At 36.3% G+C, this 20,539-nt stretch overlaps 1 protein-coding gene across 2 annotated transcripts in view; it reads right to left on the bottom strand.

Annotated features, from left to right (window-relative positions):
• Positions 1–362: 362 nt before the first annotated feature.
• LOC136854486 (thyroid hormone receptor alpha-like) overlaps positions 363–20,539 on the bottom strand; it is a 140,870-nt gene continuing 120,693 nt past the window's right edge. For both annotated transcript variants that reach the window (XM_067130786.1, XM_067130787.1), the window contains 3 exons: positions 6,069–6,246; positions 4,312–4,487; positions 363–2,707 (listed from right to left, as the gene is read on the bottom strand). In XM_067130786.1, coding sequence (XP_066986887.1) covers positions 1,561–2,707; positions 4,312–4,487; positions 6,069–6,246 — 1,501 coding nt within the window. In that variant the 3' untranslated portion in view covers positions 363–1,560. The remainder of the gene's footprint in view (positions 2,708–4,311; positions 4,488–6,068; positions 6,247–20,539) is intronic.

Raw genomic sequence — 20,539 nt, 5'->3', positions numbered from 1 at the left:
GACAACCACTTGTCAAAAGATAAAAGGCTGAAAAACCAGTGACAATAAAGTGACTAAAAAGAGTGCCTCCATATTTTGGTTGTAAATCTAAGTATCATTTCTTACCTGACATAAAAAAAATAATAAAAAGAAACAAAAGTTTGTGGTCCTTTCATTGAAAGAGTCGTTCTGGTCAATTATTTATAAATACATACATGTAGAGTATAGACAAAGTTCTTGTCTCACTGACTGACCTCTGATTTACACATTTTCCTGTGATCTTGTTCTGCAGACAGAGGTCTCTATAGAATGTACACTTGAGCTTAATTGACTTGGAAGTGGTTACATTTTTGCATCACGAGAAAGGTAATTAATGGGACGAGTCTTTCTTTAAATTTAATTAGAGAGCTGACAGGGTTTCCTAGTGTTAGCTTGTATCAACAGCCAGAATATGATGGTTAATTATTCTGTACGATTCATCATAAACAGACTGAGTGTATGACTGGCATAGACAGGCAACTTAGGGACCGTAGGTACACCAGAGCTTGGTCTCTATTATTTAAAAAAAAAAAGTGAAAAAAGGCCCTAAGTTACTAACAACATTGGGAGTTTAGTTGCAAAGTCCAAAACCCTCATGAATCAATATAAATGATAAAATTACAAGTTTAAATCTCATAAATGAAGATCAGCTGGGCAAGGAACTGGCACCTTTAACATCCAGGAAAAACTGGTCCACATCCAATGCCAGTGTCACATTTGTAACTAGCAGTAGCCTACACACAGGAATATAATTCTCAAAATCTGTTTTATATCCCCAGTCTAGTTCAGCTAGTTGCTAAACTTTTAGACAACTGTTGAAAAAAACTTGGTAATTAAACAAAACAGAATGTAAAGTGGAGATGTTCAAGTAAAGCACAAGAATATTTCTTGACGAATGTCTCTTTGGTAATTTTGCTAATAACGAAAGAGAGTAAACATTCATTTATGTTAAATTTGTAGTTAATGCCAATGGACTTCTATAAATCAACTCGATCAATATTCTGTTTTCTTTAACAGGCAATGTAGCATTTCTAAAAGAGTAAATCTCTTCAAGACAAGAGAAACTTCATTCTTATACATTCAATCCACTGGAGATCAGACTATGAAAAATACCTGGTCACTATTCCTCTTGTAGAGCACATTCCCTTCTCATATATTTGATTAACTTTCAAGGCAGGTAATTAGCACATTAGCACTTCTGAACTTGAAGGCTGTACACATCAATACCAATTTTAGGAACACACCCTTTGAAAACTAAGGAAAACTTTATAGAAGTTTACTACTTATGCAAAAGGGGCCAGTCGGTTTAAATGGTTTTGGTATTTAAAAATCTTACAGAGATCTAGGTCCTCCAATGAACGCTGATTAGCAGGTTCCATTGTATAATGTTGTGCTAAATATCTTCTTTGAAACATACTTGTACATCTCTTCTTATGTCAGTCTTTCCTATTTTTTATTATATTACAAAATAATTTCAGTTAAATGTAAAGAGCCAAAGTTGCCAAACCAATAAGTGACGTTGCCCCTCTCAAAGTAATTTATTCATAAGGAAGGGTAACTAATAGAGCTATATTCCTTCTCATCCTTAACGGGTAAGGGCATCATTTGAGGTGACTCAGAGTTAAAAAAAATCATCTCCTTTGTATCTGTGCTAACTGCAGGCAAAAATGTAAAACCTTCAGCATCATCTTGGATCAGGGGGTCACTTTTAACTGGGATGCTGTTCCCTCCAGCACTACTCAAAGACTCTGGAAATTGACAAGTCCTGTCATCCTGACCTGCACCTTCATTTCCTTCAGTTGTCGAGCTTTGAAAACATTCCCTCAGTTCCTCAACGTATGTTAAAGATGTCTTCAGATATGAGAGATATGTCATAGTATTTGAAGTCTGGCAATGTTTCCCTTGCAAATAGAATTTGAATAACTGGAGGTACTTGGCCTGTCTAAGGGTTATCTCTGGGACAAACATCAAGTTAGAATCTTTATAATCGAAGAGGGATATGACTAAAGTCAAAAGTGTCACCACTTCATCAGAGAAAAATAATATAAATTTTTCAATGAAAGCTTTCCATTTTTGCATTGTAATAACATCATCAATGAAACTTTCCATATCAGACATTGAAATACTAGGAAACTTACACAAAGGACTCAGGAGTACCCTTGGCCAACAATTAGTGGTGGGATCATACTGGTGAGTGCCAAAGATAAACATGGCCTTAGCCACAGCAGGTTTTAGCAACAGCCCCTGATAAGTAGGGTCTAACTCTCTGAATTCAGGAACCGAGCCAAAAAATCTTCCTATATTTTTGCAGAAAACAATGAAGAGATTCTCAATGATGTCTGGATCTCCCTTGTAATGGTGGCTTGGAAATTCAGGAAAGGAGAGACACTTTCGGAGAATCTTCTGAAGGTCAGCGATTTTACTGACGGCGTATTCGTCAACTGGGTTTGTTCCACTTTGCTGCACGTCACTGGAATGTGTGTAGTCTTCGTGGTCGCGGGTATGACCAGAAGCATCATTAAGTTCTTGTTGTGTGTCGAAACAGGTTTGCTGAGAAGCTGCTCCATATCTTTGGTGCTCTAATGCAATCTGTTTTCGTCTCTCAATCTTTCGATTCATGAGAGCTTTCCTCTCCTCTTCAGTCATGACAAGGGATTTGTCCATGCCTGCACCGAGGCATTTCTTAAACCTAAGAATTAGACATTATTTTGTTAGTAGGGGATCACACCGAAATAGTAACTTTTCATTTACATTTCACATCAACATAATTTTCTTATATTGACAGATGTAAAATATTAGGTATTAAACATTGAACGTGCATGCATATGAAATATGTGGCGTTATGACATGGTGGCTCATGTCACCTAATAATTTTGTAAATACAGATGAGCATAAAAAGTGGGCTAGTCATTAAAAATTTCAGTATGGGGGCCATGTTTTCAGGATGTGACATATACATGAAAAAGCAACTACACTAAAGACTGCTAGTTTTCTACATCTCGGTATCAGTTTAATGATATATTTAAGTGATCTGACTGGTTTAATGCTCAACATAAGAATTTTATACTCCAAGGGTTTAAAGGGATTGGTCAGAATTGTAGGAGATATTTACTAGAGAAATATATTCATTTGTTGCCGTGGTAAGTATCGCTAATGCTGGAGTGGCTCAGAGGAAAATACCTTTTTGCCTACAAAATACCCAAAAGCCTTGCATATCCCAAAGCCTCTGGCAATCATTCTGCAGTGATTCTGTGAATAGTGGTGGTGCACAAGGCAGGTCTCTGGCACCTGACAACCAAGAGCTCCTGACAGATGAAGCCTATTTGACGGGGAAAAGCAAACTCCACCAGCAAACTTAGGTAGATTAACAATGATCAGGCATGGTACAGAGTTATAAAAAGTGTCTCTCACTACCAGGGAACTCTGGTGGGAGACTACTGTGTAACTCAGCATGGGGTTCAATGTCAATCAAATGTCATATTTAATATCCCAAACGCTATCTATTAAGCCTTTGAGATATTAGATAACCTCACCTGACAGCCACTGCATCAACAATGATATGAAGCAGTCCAGTTTCTTTGGTTCAGTCTCTGAGGGAGCTCTTCCAGTTAGATGGTGTTTTACTTTTTTTCTGTTGCTTTCCTACTAGTGGGATTTCCTTGTTTCAGCTTCCATGCTGGACTGTGGGCAGGCATCAAAAGTGATCTGTTCTTTTGTGATCTCTATTTGAGTGTTCCACCAAACGTCCTTGGTTTTTTGGCTTTACCCAGTGCTCCAGGGTTGTGCCATGTAGTTAGTATGTTAGATTCTTTCTATGTCCCTGGAAGCTTCACTGTGGTACAAGTATTAAGTAGGATCTAGTGGATGTGCTGTAAGTTAACAATCTTCTAGACTGCAAATCAGCTTCTAAAGTTCAGCTATCATTCCTAGCACCCAAACAGTGTCTATACTCTGGAAGCTTCACTGTGGTACAAGTACTAAGTAGGATCTAATGGATGTACTGTAAGTTAACAATCTTCTAGCCTGCAAATCAGCTTCTAAAGTTCAGCTATCATTCCTAGCACCCAAACAGAGTGAATAATTTTCATCATGACTCCATTCTTGAACAGGTTAACTGATCTTTTGGTTTAGATCTGAATTCATAACTAGGATAAAGCAGTGATCCAAATCAGCATTCAAAAACCTGTTGCCAATAGGTTCAACTGAAATCAGTCAATGTCCTGACAGACAGCTTTTAATAGTTTACCCTCAAACATCTCCTGGGGAAAGAATGGCTAGCTCAAACTGGCTTACCTGCAGCGCTGGCACGACCTCCTGTTTTGAGTGATGTCGCAACAACCGTCCTTGAAACAGATGAATGTTTCCCAAAGGTTATTCTGAACGCTCCGTCTGAAAAATGCCCTGCATGGATCGCAACACAGCGCCCCAAAATGACTGCTCTTTGCACTTCTCAGGCAAACACTGCAAACCTGAATGAAGAAGAAGAGTTGTATAAATAGTCACAGTTACCAAAAGAGACAAGTTTCATTTTTGATTATTAAAGAGGAATTGGCCTGTAGTGCCCACGTGTGTGGGCCTACAAACACCTATAGTCAAAAGCTTCTTTTGATTATAGAATATGCCAGAAAGCCCCCGGCCCATGGTTATCACCCCTACACATGATACTGAAATCTGATGGAACATGACGCCCCTGCGGAGACTACCGAAAGCTAAACATCAAAACAAAAGCAGACAGATACCCACTACCAAATATAGCAGACATAACATACCAAATGAATGCAGAAGAACTCTTCACAAAAACTGACCTACTATACACATCCAATTACAGCTGTTTCGGCCTCCGTAACTCAGGGGCAACATTCCAAAGACTGATGGACGAACTGTTCAGGGACCTTCCATTCTGCATGGTCTACGTCGATGCCATACTAATCGTCAGCCCAAAGTTAAAACAACATCTCAAAGATGTTAAGAAAGTGCTACAAATACGAAATATGAAAGTTGACTGCATATTAGAAGGCATGGCCAGGATATTATATTTACCTGTTTTTATTTTTACGAGACATTAACAGTGATTCTTTAGGAGTAATAGAAGGAAATGCTGAAAATTGCTGATGTACACAAATACTCTCCATTCCGGATAGGTGAGGAATAGGAGTAGCCAAAATATTCACTACCTATTAAATCTTATATTTGGGATTGTCCAGTGGCAGAAAGAAATCACAGATGTGAGATTTGTCAAGAAAATGCTAAAGACATCATGTTAGTTACCAGAAAAATTAAGGTTATCAAAACTGAGGGCCACATCAATAACAGCATAATGAAGACGCTGAATGGTGTATAATGGGGACTCCTACTGAAAGAACAGCATGTGAACGAGGAGATAGTAAAGAATGTTACAAAAAGCGACAAATCTACTAAAACAAATGGCACCATAAGAGAGCAGATGAATGACCAATGAATAAGGAAAATGTGAATAAGGATGCGGGAAGAGATCTAGGAGTGTTTAGGAGAAGTACCGTTGGAGAACGTCTGAAAAAGTGACAAATCTGGTGAAAAAATGACGTTATAAGAGCAGAGGAATGACTTATGAATTGAATACGTTAAGAAGGAAGTAGGAAGAGATCTAAGAGGGTTCAGGATAAGTGTATCTGGAGAGGAGGAGAATATTGTGGGAGGCAGTGAAGAAGCAACGAAATGCATAACAGTAAATGAACTCTGGGCCCATTAACTGAGATACACTGAAGATCAAAGTGCCAATAAAGCTGTTTAAAAAGCACTTGTTCAAGTTTCAGCCGTCCCAAACACCAAGGCCACCAAAGGATAAAGCAACAGCACATCATTCAAGACTGATTCATCGTTCAAAACTATCAACTCCACATTCTATTCCTGTTTGAACATTCTAATTTCGAACTTACCTAAACACACGCTACGAAATTGACCTACATGGCCTTCCGCTCGTTTTCTTTTGATCCCCTCTTTCTCAAAACTATTCCTTCCCCTAATCAATTCGCAAGAGCACTCTTAAATGGAACGTAATCTCATTCACATACCTTATGGCCTGTGTTACTTGAGTCTCCATCCGAAGATATGCTGGTTATCTCTGTATCATATTCCTCCTTAGTTATGTCTTTGATATCCACATCAAATTCAATAAAATCTTCTTCCTTGACGCCAAAGCCAGAGGGAAAATCATCCCTGGGCTCACCATAGAACGCCATTTCGTCTTGGCTTTAGAAAAAGGAAAAACAAATAGATTAAAGTGACGTGTATACACGACTATGCATAACCACTGACGTGTATACACAACTATGCATAACCAATCTTAGTCAGAAGCATAAGGGAATGGGTGTCATCTAGACTGTTAAGAGAAATAGTTGACAAGAAGGATTTTTTTTTCTCTGGCATAAGCCTAATTGGAGAAGGGTCAGTAAATGTTATTGAATACATATATATATATATATATATATATATATATATATATATATATATATATATATATATATATGTATATATAAAATAAACCAGCACTTAAAACACTTGATTCTTGAGAACACTTACCCTAATCACAGTCTGAAGACAGCGCCAGACAAACCTATCCCGAGCGTTGCGTCGCGGAGTTCCCCAAGGTATTTATGTGCCTCCCACAAGGTCATATTTTCCCCGCGTTTTCCTCAAAAGTAAAGTTTTATAGGATACTGCATCATATATTCTCGCATCCCTCGTCAAATTTTGCGTAGCTGTGATTTCCTTGCGACCGACGTGTTTGTTACGGGAAAAGATACTTGATACATTTTCAAGTTCTTTATCCTTCAACGTGTGAGTGACAAATTCGTCATAAAAAAAAATTTGTCATCAAAAAAAAAAAAAAAAAAAAAAAAAAAAAAAAAAGGTGGGTGCTTTGAAGATATTTGTTTCTTTTGTGTATTGCAAAATAGGGATGATGGTAAGACTTTGGAATCTTGTATTGTTAACCTTGGATGAAACTGCAGATACGGGCTGTTTTCTTTTGCCTGCTTCTGCTACGTTGTAGGAAGAGTTGATGGATAAACACAGATTTATATATATATATATATATATATATATATATATATATATATATATATATATATATATATATATATATATATATATATATATATATATATATATATATATATATATATATATATATATATGCACTCTCTCTCTCTCTCTCTCTTATACACACACACACACACACACACACACACACATATATATATATATTTATGAAAGACTTATAAAATTTCAATCCATTAAAATTATGCTGACTAATCAATTTGTTTCTTATATCCCATTTATTCTGACCCGCACAACATTAACTCCTTCAAATGACCTGAACCAACTTGAAATAACATAGTTATTTAACAGTGCCACTGGGTTTAATATCCATTTTTAACTATAAAACTATTTTATAAAGAAAAAATACGCTCCCAATATTTCTACTGCTTCTCCCACATACTTTTTACAACAGGTCTTTTACTTAGATTTTCATACAGAAAGATAATTATCCGAACTTCCATTCCAATGGAATATGGAATGGAGTACAGAATTTAGGCCAAAGGCCAAACGGTTGGACCTACGAGGTCAATCAGCGCTGAAAGATAAAAATTGAGAGTAGAAAGGTTTTGAAGAAGGAAAACCTCAAAGCAGTTGCACCACGAAACAACTGTTAGGAGAGGGTGGATAGCAAGGCAGAGGAAAGGGAATATGAATGGAGGTACAGTAAAAAGGAACAAAAGAGGTTGCAGCTAGGGGTCGAAGGCACGCTGCACAGAACCTTAACTAATGCCTACGGGAAAAACTCTCATCTGAGTCTCTTAGTGTCATCGAGGCTAACGCAGTGATCTGATTCTCGCGAAACTCCCTCCAAGTCTGACTGGATAAAATCCCAACGAGTCTTCCCGATAACCGCGTGGCTTCATTGGAATGGTTTTCATTAAATCCTAAATCTCGAGCGTCGTTGCATTAATACATTCTTTTGTAATTGTACTTCCTAGCTTGAGGATGTTGTGTAATCCCTGTCTTCCATGATTTTTTTTTAAAATGATTATCACTGAATTAATTCCAAATCTGTGAACAGAGCTTGCGAATTAAATGCCAAATTAAACGATGGAAATGATTGATAATCAGAATTTAGAGGATTCCGGAGTAAGAAAAAGATTATTATTATTATTATTATTTATTATTATTATTATTATTATTATTATTATTATTATTATTATTATTATTATTATTATTATTATTATGTCCTGAATGATGCCCTAACGAGAACTACCTCCTACACATCACTAAACCACCGGCTATGAATATTATTATTATTATTATTATTTTTATTATTATTATTATTATTATTATTATTATTATTATTATTATTATTATTATTTAATTCCAACTGACGAAACCACCAGAGATTTTTTTTTATAATAAAAAAAAAGAAAACACATTATAGACGTACGTTTTCTTTGACACTCAAATGGTTTCGTGAAAATAAAGATAGTCGTGCAAATTGTGCCTTTTGAAAAGCTATGATTGAAAAGATTGTCGAAGAGAAATATCTCCTTTTTCAAAAGGAAAAACATTTTGCCTTTTGAAAAGCTATGATTGAAAAGATTGTCGAAGAGAAATATTTCCTTTTTCAAAAGGAAAAACCTTTTGCCTTTTGAAAAGCTATGATTGAAAAGATTGTCGAAGAGACATATTTCCTTTTTCAAAAGGAAAAACCTTTTGCCTTCCGATAAGCTACGAAAGTAAAGATTGTTGAGGACAAATATTTTCCTTTTCAAAAGGAAAAATCTTTTGATTTTCGAAGAGCTTTGAAAGTAATGATTGTTCAGGAAAAATATTTTCTTTTTCAAAAGGAAAACCTTTTGCATTCCGATAAGCTATGAAAGTAAAGATTGTTGAGGAAAAATATTTTCCTTTTCAAAAGGAAAAATCTTTTGATTTTCGAAGAGCTTTGAAAGTAATGATTGTTCAGGAAAAATATTTTCTTTTTCAAAAGGAAAACCTTTTGCCTTCCGATAAGCTATGAAAGTAAAGATTGTTGAGGAAAAGTACTTTCCTTTTCAAAAGGAAAAATCTTTTGATTTTCGAAGAGCTTTGAAAGTAATGATTGTTCAGGAAAAATATTTTCTTTTTCAAAAGGAAAACCTTTTGATTTTTGAAAAGCTATGAAAGTAAAGATTGTCGAGGAAAAATATTTCCTTTCTCAAAAGGAAAAACCTTTTGATTTTGAAAAGGTACGAAAGTAAAGACTGTAGATTGAAAATATTTCCTTTCTCAAAAGGGGAAAACCTTTCGCCTTTAGAAAAGCCATGGAAGAAAAGCCTGTACAAGAGAAACATTTCCTACTTCAAAAGGCAAAACATTTTACTATTTCCTCTCTCTCTCTCTCTCTCTCTCTCAACCCGCTATGTAATAATGGCGCATTGTGAATGTAAGGTGACCACAGAAAAAAAAAAAAACAAGAATATCGATCAGAAAATAGTTGCCGTAAGGTCGAGGGGCACGTTGGCCACAAAGGCTCTTCCTGTAAGAAATAGTCAGCCATCTACCTAATAAGCAGGAGACCAAACCGAGCATTTATGGGCTCCAGTTTGCATGCAAAAATGCACAGCTCAAAACGATTAGTTTAAAATGTATAAAGCTTACGTGTAATACGCGCGTGTGTATATATATATATATACATTCCTGAAACACGACGAGTTTCGTATTAAAAAAGTAGAGTCAGGATCTAGATGAATTAACAGAGCAGCGCCGAAAAAAAGAAAAAAATAATCAACGTGGCACTGCGCATGCGCGATAATGTCTTGTGCCGAGGATCCTGGGGCAAAATCATTTGACGGCTCAATTGAATTCAGAAACGTACTAAGAAAACTTAATACGTATAAATACCAAGGCATTCCCTTTTTACATCCTTCAATATGCAAATAATCCTTTCTATATTGTAATAATCATCTGTATGGGATTAAAACGCATGGATAAAATTATCTTCTCGTTGCAGGACTGAATGCTTTTTAAATTTCAACTAACCCATCAAGATTCTTACGTAAAAATAGGGTTCCAGGTGAAGATGAACACCAAACACAGCTGTATAAGTTATAAAACGTGAGATTTTTAACCTTTTCAAATTCAATAAAACGTGTCTTTTTTAACATTTCCTAACGTCAATAAAACGTGAGATTTTTAGGCTTTTCTAACGTCAATAAAAGGTGCGATTTTCAACTTTTTCTAACGTCAATAAAACAAGAGATTTTTTTTTACCTTTTCAAACTCGGTAAAACGTGAGATTTTTAACATTTCCTAACGTCAATAAAATGTGAGATTTTTAACCTTTCCTAACGTCAATAAAAAGTGAGATTCTTAACCTTTTCAAACTCAATAAAACGTGAGATTTTTTTAACATTTCCTGACGTCAATAAAACGTGAGATTTTTAACCTTTCCTGACGTCAATAAAACGTGAGATTTTTAACATTTCCTGACGTTAATAAAACGTGAGATTTTTTAACCTTTTCTGACGTCAATAAAACGTGATTTTTAAGCTTTTAAAACGTGAGATTTTTAACCTGACGTCAATAAAACCAATAAAAATTTTTAACATTTCCAAACGTCAATAAAACGTGACATTTTTAACATTCCCTAACGTCAATAAAACGTAAGATTTTCAACTTTTTCTAACGTCAATAAAACGTGAGACTTTAACCTTTCCTAACGTCAATAAAATGTAAGATTTTCAATTTTTTCTAACGTCAATAAAACGTGAGATTTTAACCTTTCCTAACGTCAATAAAACATGAGATTTTTAACCTTTGCTAACATCAATAAAACGTGAGATTTTTAACATTTTCAAACTCAATCAAACGTGAGATTTTTAGCTTTTTCTAACGTCAATAAAACGTGAGACTTTAACCTTTCCTAACGTCAATAAAACGTGAGATTTTTACATTTCCTAACGTCAATAAAACATGAGATTTTAACATTCCCTAACGTCAATAAAACTAAGATGACCAACCTTTTGCTGGCAATAAAGCGAAAACTTTAAATGACAACGTCAATAAAATGTGAGATTTTCAACTTTTTCTAACATAAATAAAACGTGAGATTTCAACCTTTCCTAACGTCAATAAAACATGATTTTTAACCTTTGCTAACATGAATAAAATAGATTTTTAACATTTTCAAACTCAATAAAAGTTAGATTTTTGCTTTTTCTAAAGTCATTTAAAACATTTTATATTTTAACCCTTCTCAATGTCACCAAAACCTAAGATTTTCAATTTTTTCTAACGTTGGGGACTGAATTTTAACCTTCCTAACGTCAATAAAATGTCACTATTTTGACCTTTCCTAACGACCTCGAAAACCTTGGATAAGACACTAATATCTGTCGTTTCGGTTATTTTTACGCCGCCCCCTTCCTATCAGGGCTGAACTTTAACTTGAAGGGCACTGGGAGTGTCACTATTCATCTCAGCGACCTTGCAAACTATGGATTAGACACTAATATATGTCGTTTTCCCACGCCTTCTCACCTCCCCTACCTATTGGGGCTGAACTTGGACTTGAAGGGCATTGGGAGTGTCACTATTCATCTCAGAGACCTCGAAAACTATGGATTAGACACTAACGTCTGTCGTATTCTTTAAGTTTTACATTTCAACCCCCTCCCACACCCCCACCTTTGGGGCCAGTGATGTCTTACCCCCCCAGTGTTCTTTTCCCAGATAGTAAGTCATATGTATGCCAAGTTTGGTTGAAATTGCTCAATGAGTTTCTAAATGTATGCGAAACACACACACACACACACACACACATACATTTATATATATATATATATATATATATATATATATATATATATATATATATATATATATATATATATATATATATATATATACAAAGCAGACATGTGGAAGTTACATTAATTACATTAATTTACTATATTACCTACAGTGGTTGGAAACCAATCTTTCAGCAGCGTGGACAGGATCAATACAGATTGTCTGGCTGGAAACCAGCCCTTCAAGTGTGACTAGAGAAGAATAAGACACTGGGCCTGACGAAGAGAAGCCTTATTCACCTGGTAATCCTAATCCGGATTAATCCTAATCTAGATTACCTTCAAGAAAACATATATTACACATTGCTTATTGCTTAAGGATGATTTCAAGTTATTAACTGAATCTACGATGGAAAGTTTGTCGAGTTTGACGTGCAAAGGGTTGAAAGATTTACATATAAATGAGGGACATTTCTACCTACGCCCACCAAAATCCGTCCGCCCGTTCTTGAGATATAATGCTCACGCTAATACAAATCACATGTTCACATACTCGCTGGCGTAGGGAACGACTCAAATGTGCAGCATATCTCAAGAATGGTTGAACAGAACTGAATGAAATTCAGCAGGGATCTTCAGGCCACCTTCTCGAGGAGGTTATCAATGGAAGAAATAGTTAACTGTGACCATTTTTCTTTCAAACGGTAATTATCTTGAGGAAGCTGGCCAGCGAATACATCCGAAAGGTCTCATCAAATTCCGCTCGCTCGTTCTTGAGGTATTCTGCTAACAAACAGGAAGAGAGTCCGTCAAAGGCCACTGGTATGAAGACCTTTGAGTCTCTCTCTCTCTCTCCTACCAGACATGAGATTAAATAATTTTTAGTCTTAAGGTTTTACAACAGTTATCGCTTTCATATATTTAGATATAAATTCATACACATTTATGTATATGAATATATATATATATATATATATATATATATATATATATATATATATTATATATATATATATACCTATATGAATATATATACATATATATATATATATATATGAATATATATATATATATATATATATTATATGTATATAAATATATATGTAAATATAAATTTAATTACATATATGTACATACATATTTACATATATTTATTTATATATATATGTGTTTATGTGTGTGTGTGTATGTGTATATGTATCTTACAAACTCTGGATTCTTGAAACCCGCCACAGGCAACTCAATATTAAGGACACATAATTCACTGCGTCGTAAATGACGAACATAATATTCAGGAAGCGGACGTATTGTAAATTGCTAACGCTCCTCGCCTCGGGGATCGATCTCCGGGCTCTCCCCTGTGCACCAAAGCTGGCTGAGAGAGAGAGAGAGAGAGAGAGAGAGAGAGAGAGAGCTACAAAATGAGCAAAAACCTCGAGTCAAAAGAAATATAAATCTAAACAAGAAAGCCGAGATAAAGTAAAATAGCAGAGATATTTTCATCCCTTATCTTTCGCAAATAGGAGATCGGAGAGAGAGGGAAAGATGACTACTGCGCATGTGCAATTCATACTGAAAAGAGTTTGATTGCTATTTGGCTTAATCATATCTTCAACAAGGAGGTTACTTTAACTTTTCCATATCTTTCACTGGTTGCTGGTTGAATTGAACTGAATATAGGAATTAGGCCACAGGCCAAGCACTTTGACCTATGAGGTCATTCAGCGCTGAAACGGAAGTTGACAGTAAAAGATTTGAAATGTGTAACAGGAGGAAAGCCTCACAGATTGTTAGAAGAGGGTGGAGAGTAAGATGGAAGAAAGAGAATATGAAAGGAGATATAGTAAAAGGAACGAAAGGGGTTGCAGCTAGGGGCCAAAGGCATGCTGCAAAGAACCTTAAGTAATGCCTACAGTGCATTGCATGAGGTGCACTGACGGCATAAGGCTGCTTATTTTAGCTTTGTGGGAAAAAAATTCAGTGACTCTTTCCACACTTCCACATTTCAAATCTACCTGCCCTGTCTCTTCGACGCTTGACAGCTCTTCCAAGTATTCACTCCATCGACTTAAGCCTTAAATCTCTTCAGGAAAATACTCACTATCTCTCCAACCTGCATCCTTCATCTGTGGTCCGATGGCCTATCATCCTTCCTTGCCCAATCAACTTCTCTAATCTATCTTCTTTTCTCTCATAATTATTCAAGCACTAACCCTTTTTTCTCAGTCATCTGCTAATTCAGTTCCCCTATTTAAGCACTGCTTTTATTTCTTCTTCCTAAATGTCTATACAAACAAGACTCCTCTTCTTCTTCTTAACTTAATGCCCAGTCTTCGTTCTTCTTCTTCAAGTTTTTTAAGACTCACTGAATGCCCAGTCAAGGTCGCAGAGGTTTCACAGACGGATGCCTTTCCTGACTCGAACCCCTTCCTATTTATTCGTGCACGGGGACGTGATCACTGCTAAGAGCAGCGATGCAAAGCTATAAATCATAACCCAGAGGGAAGGGTGCATTGCCCGACGTCGATTTCTCGCGTGCAGAGTAATTCCGCGAGGCTCCATGGACAATATTTTTAACAAGCAACCGAGCCTGCCACCTGCCTCCCCCAAAATGCCCCCACCATCAACTTTTATCCTTTTTCTTTTCAGAGGGCGAGCCACAGAGGACATCTCTGATCCTTATCATCATCGGTGGATCCCCGACCCTTCCTAGCACCTCTCCGGCCCCGGAGGCATTGCTTGCGATCTTCCGAGCCCGGTTGAGGCGATTGGCTGGAGGGCCTTGTTGTCTAGTGTAGCCTCCGAAGGCGTGATTTGGTCTGACGTCCCGCTCAGGTAAGGAGATGATGTTTGGTGATGATTCCAGCTCTCTCTCTCTCTCTCTCTCTCTCTCTCTCTCTCTCTCTCTCTCTCTCTCTCTCTCTCTCTCTCTCATCCGTGTCTTCCGTGGCTGGCGCCGGCTGATTTCCAATATTCTTCCTCACAACAGTGGGAGGAAATCCGGTATCTTTTACCGTGTTAATGCTTGGGTTTCTTTTTCCAGTATAAGCAGAAGCCTCGAGAAGGAGCAGACGTCGGCTATCTGATGCTTGGTACGTGATATTTAAACCCTCCTCTTTCAGGTCGTTTATTATGATATCTTAGTCATGGCTAAAACTGGCCCCTCTCTTGAAGGTGGGAGGAGAGACTCTTATGAGTGGTGGCGTCCTTCCACCCTGCATGTATTAGACGCACATAACTTTTCCAAAGACGTCTCTAGGGGCCCCAGGTTATTCTTGCTACGGGCCACACCTTTAAACTAAGCAATTAAGATGTTCTCTGTAGGTGGCAGAGGGAGCCCATTTGGCGCAAGTGTCCAGAAGCCTTTGGGGCTTCGCCCGGGAGTTCCATGTGCTAATTCCCAAGTGGGCGTTGTCGTAACAAGGGGTGGAATGATTTATTTTTGTTTGTTATACGATTTATAAACTGCCAATAACGACCATAACAAGAGCTGGATGACTGAGAGATTGATCTTTGGATGGTAAACGAAGTGACCTACGCATTTTACTGCTATAAATATTCTTAAAAACAAGTCACACTGTCCAATCTCTCTAGGCTGGAATATTGATAATGAAGTTTAAGTGCAACTAACTGGGACTCTTTGCTAGATTTAGCAAAAAAAATTTGAAAAGCATTATTCAACTACAAAGACCAAGATCCACTGTGGTCAAGTGGTTCACATTTAACCACATTCTGACAAAATGAGTGCATGTTCGGATCCTGCCACTGGGCGTTGTGGTTTCTGCGTTTGGATATGAGGCTTTGTAGTGAAAAGCGTCATTAAAATGTGTGAGGGAATCGTCGCGTTGATAGGTTAATGCGGCTATTACAAATTGTATACATAATATATATGTAGTATATATATATATAATATATTTATAAAATATATATGTATACATATTTAAAATATATATCTTATATATATGCGTATATATACATGTATAACATATTATACATATATACATATATATATATATATACATAGGTATATCAGATATAACATTATATATATCAAATATATTTAATATATATATATATATATATATATATATATTGAATATATTTGATTAATATGTTATATTTAATAACAGTATAAAATGATTATGTTATATATATATATATATATTATATATATATATATATATATATATATATATATATATATATATACATATATATATATATATATATATATATATATATATATATATATATATATATATATATATATATATATATATATATATATATATATATATATATATATAGGGTATATAAAACATATTTATATAGGAATGTATATATATATATATATATATATATATATATATATATATATATATATATATATATATATATATACAAAAATTTGGGAGTAAAATTTACCATTAAATTCAAATTTGCATTCTTTCACAAGTAATTTAATCAGTTCAAGTAGTGTGCTTTTAGAAAATGGGATATCCACCTGTGCGTTCTCTAATAATTCCGATAAAAACTCCAACTCATCATCAACTGGCAACTTTGTGAATAGTGATACATCAAAACTCACAAGCCTGGATTCACTATTAATCTGCACACTATTTAGTTTATTTATCAGGTCCACATTATTCTTGATATTGGTATTTGAGATAGTAGCGATGGAGAGGTCACACACAACTTTATAAGGTTTTCATTATTCATATTGTCTAACGGGTTCTTATTTAATTCTTTATATGTGCTATCTCATCACCCAAAAGACTATCCATTTTTCCTATATATTCACTTTCGTTTAAAATGACAAGAGCGCCTGATTTGTCTGCTTTTGTCATGTGTATATTTTTATCTTTTTTCAGTTCATTGATAGCAACCACAAATCTTTTGCGGACGTTTGTGGCGTCTGATTTTTTCATACTTCCATAAATCACTCCCTTAACGATGTTCACTTCTTCACTAGTTAAATCACTATATTTTTCCAAATTGCACAGTCCTTTACTGATTTCCACCAGTAGATAAAGCAAAATTTAAACCGTAGCCTAAAGCACTAGTTACATTTCTATCCAGATGTTTGTTTGATAAGTTGACTACACATTCACGATTGGGGTTGTTGGTCCAAGGGCTTCTTTCAATCGGCAGTTTCATTTTATTGTCGTGTTCACGTTCAAGTTTCCGATACACTTGACTCCTCATCTTCACATGGCAATATTCAGGTAGGGAATCTCTCCAATCTGGTGGTATTGAGGCTTCAAAATGTCTTCTTTTTCTCTTGAGATCTTCAAAATTCTTTTGGGTTTCCAATACCTTGACGTCGATATATTTTTCCAATATAGCTCGTTGTTCTTCTAATTTCAAAATGGAGTTAGTTATCATCGACCTTGGTATCACTTGTTCATCCCGACAGTCACTTAGAAACCGCAGGTGTTCCTTGTTTGTCTGAGCCTGAGTGAGGGCGTCTGCAAAATCTCTGACGGCACATTCCAAGATGGGGAAACGAACACAGAACATGACATCCATCCTATGGTGGTGTCCGAGCAATTCTAAGGCTGACCGTCTCTCTCCAAGACCCTTTATAACTTTCAGGAATCACGTTTTTCCTCTCCCTAGGTGGCGTTGCGATCGTGGCAGCATGGCTGCAGTTTCAAGATGGCGGAACGCACGTCTTCGGCCCACCAGCTGACCTGTCTTGGGCGACGATTATCTCTGATTGGGCCCGCACCTGGAATTTAAGGAATTCTGGCAGCACTTGGAGAAGAAAGAGATTGAAGTGGTTTCCCCCCCAAAAAGCCAGTGGTTAGAGAGAGGTTATAGAGGCGAATTCACCTACAGTGAATCATACTAAAATGAATTAATTGCTTTGTCCTTGTTTCATTTGACTTATTGACTGGAAGATGTCATATGAGAGGATACTCTTATATATATATATATATATATATATATATATATATATATATATATATATATATATATATATATATATATATATTTAAACCACTATTACAAACATTCAAAAAAGGGGCCACCACTACATAGAAGAAGTCAAAATCCACATACACAACCGCGGTCGAGCGGGGACTCTCCTGTTAAATGCAGCCGTGATGAACGTAATTTTCCTTCCAACCCTGTCTTGCCTGGAGGGAGATGCCACCACAGCATTTACAGGTTCCTGCTCATTTTCGCTCTCTGTTTATTTATCTATTTTTCGTATCGAGCTATAAACTTACCGTTGCGTCGCCTCTTCATTTATTTGTCCATTTTTCCTATCGAGCTACAAACTTATCGTTGCTTCAGCTCTTCATTTATTCATCTATTTTTCGCATCGAGCTGAGGACTGATGCGACATCATCTCTGGAAGCACCAGCTGTCAGTTGGATTGCGAAGAGCAGGAGATGGATTCCTCGGATTATTTTGAAGAAGATGATTAAAGGTTGAGAAGAAAAGAGTTGGATCAGAGAGAGAGAGAGAGAGAGAGAGAGAGAGAGAGAGAGAGAGAGAGAGAGAGAGAGAGAGAGAGCCAGTTCATTGCATCTAGGTTTTATTAAGGAATTATCCAAGAGATTGGGTGCTTCTGTTCAACCGCTTCCTGTGAAGAAATATCGTTTTTTCTCGTAAGATGCGTATCAAGACTTTGCCGGCTCCGTCCGGGAATTTTAATGAATGGTAATTGGTTATAAAAAAATTCTGTGATAATGTAATCTTGTGAACTTCAGCTTCAAGGTCCCACAGAATGCAAATATACAAGAACAAAGAAGTATTAGTAGGGCTATTTATATATAAACAGTATATAAACTTGATTAAGCCGGCTGACTCCGGTCCGGGGCAGTTTTGCCCCGTGACATTTTGATTGTGTCGTCTTATCAGGATGTCTTTTATTTTTTTTATCTTTCATCTCTTTCTGTAATACTTTCTATATACATCTTTAGTTACCTCGCTGTCTTTCTCTCCCTACTTCTCTCTCTCTCTCTGTTTACTTCCCCTTTCTCCCTCTTTACCTCTCCTCCCATTTCTCTCTACCTCTTACCCCCTCTCTGCCTCTCCTCTCCCTCCCTCTCCTCTCTGTCTCTCTCTCTCTCTCTCCCCATGACCTACCTCAATGTATAATTATCTTCTCATTTAAAGCCAAGATGCCAGATCTAGCCAACTGGTGATTTGGAAAACTTCGACGATTTCACGAACGGAGCCGAAATGACTCGAACAGCAAAGGTCTCTCACTCAACGAAAGCAAAACTAAATATCGAGCGCAGTAGCAAGAGTTTTCGTGCTCACGTCGACTAACTGAGCTAAAAAGGAATGACTGGTACACCCCTCTAATCAAGCCTGACTGTCGGCTGTCGTGGTCGTACTGTAGTTTATATAGTACCTGAACTACTGATGGTGGGTATAGGGTTCGACTCATAAAACCCAGATGCAGAGAGTGAAGAAAAAACAGAGTTGCCCGAAAGCACGACATATATACACATTATATAGATATATATATATATAGAAAAATATATATCATACAGTATAGAACATACAGTATATGTATGCAGCATATGGATATATAGAAAAGTTTGAATGTTTGTATATTTGCAAGTTAGTGTGCTATAGAAACTTCCAAACTAACCCTTCTCCTTTTTTCCCAATCTAGACACAGTTGGGAACTACACAGGTTTATGGCCATCCTCATTTCATGTACTCGATACCACAGAAGTATTGAAAATGCTGTTCTTTCCCAACTGTATCAAGGTTTAGATAATAATACCTGGATAAAGGGACAGGTTTCAAACCTGGATAAATGGGACAGCCACCACCCTGGCTTCTCCTTAAGAGGAACCGACAGACACTTGTTCTGGATAAACACTGACAAATTAATAGGAGAGCACACCTGGATGAATACAGCTACGGATATCTGGAGAGTACACAGCTACCAGATGCCATGGAAAAATAGGAGGTAAGAGTCTTTTTTATGTATTATATATATCATAGGATTTTCTATGGAACATAAACTTGTTCTGTCTTTTTTCTCAAAAAAACAGTACCATAACAATGCTCTTTTTCAATATCCACAACAACAGAGAGTTAGAGACAGTCTGCTTCTCCTAAAATCGCAAAAATAGAAAGCAATTTGTTTCAATATGGACCATAAAATAACAGAGAGTTAGAGACAGATAAAAGGAATCCCATTTACTATTCATCACTTTGAATTTATCGTTTGAGTATTACGAAACTTTAACGACACGAGTCAATATATTACGTTTATACTGTGAAACATCTCCGAGGCTCGTAGTACTAGTATTAAGAGTCTTTTTATGGAGACAAATGTAAGTTGGAACAGAGAAAGCCGTTTCAATATCCACAATAACAGAGAGTTAGAGACAGAGGAAGCTTAAGTGATCGCATATTACGTTTATACTGGAGACATCTGCCTCGTAGTACTAGTATTTCGAGACAAATCTAATTGGAACGAAAGAAAGCAGCCACAAGACTTAAATAACTTTTATATGCAAATTGTAATGTTGCTGACATTCACTTATTATGAAGGTGGTCCAAAGCTGCGAAGAATTAAATTAACATTATGTTTGTGGTACTAAGAATGTAATAGCTATTAGATTATACCAGCGAGAGGTTGAGGGAACGTTAGTCTATAAATGGAGATTCTCAAGATTAGGCATTTGGTTGCTGGACAGTTGCTTACAAAGCATTCCCATTGAATACCTTAAGAAAAT

The sequence above is a fragment of the Macrobrachium rosenbergii genome, chromosome 29 (assembly GCF_040412425.1).
Source record: "Macrobrachium rosenbergii isolate ZJJX-2024 chromosome 29, ASM4041242v1, whole genome shotgun sequence".
NCBI lineage: Eukaryota > Metazoa > Arthropoda > Malacostraca > Decapoda > Palaemonidae > Macrobrachium > Macrobrachium rosenbergii.
The sequence above is the reverse complement of the archived record's forward strand: the minus strand, read 5'-3'. Positions and strand labels throughout refer to the sequence as shown.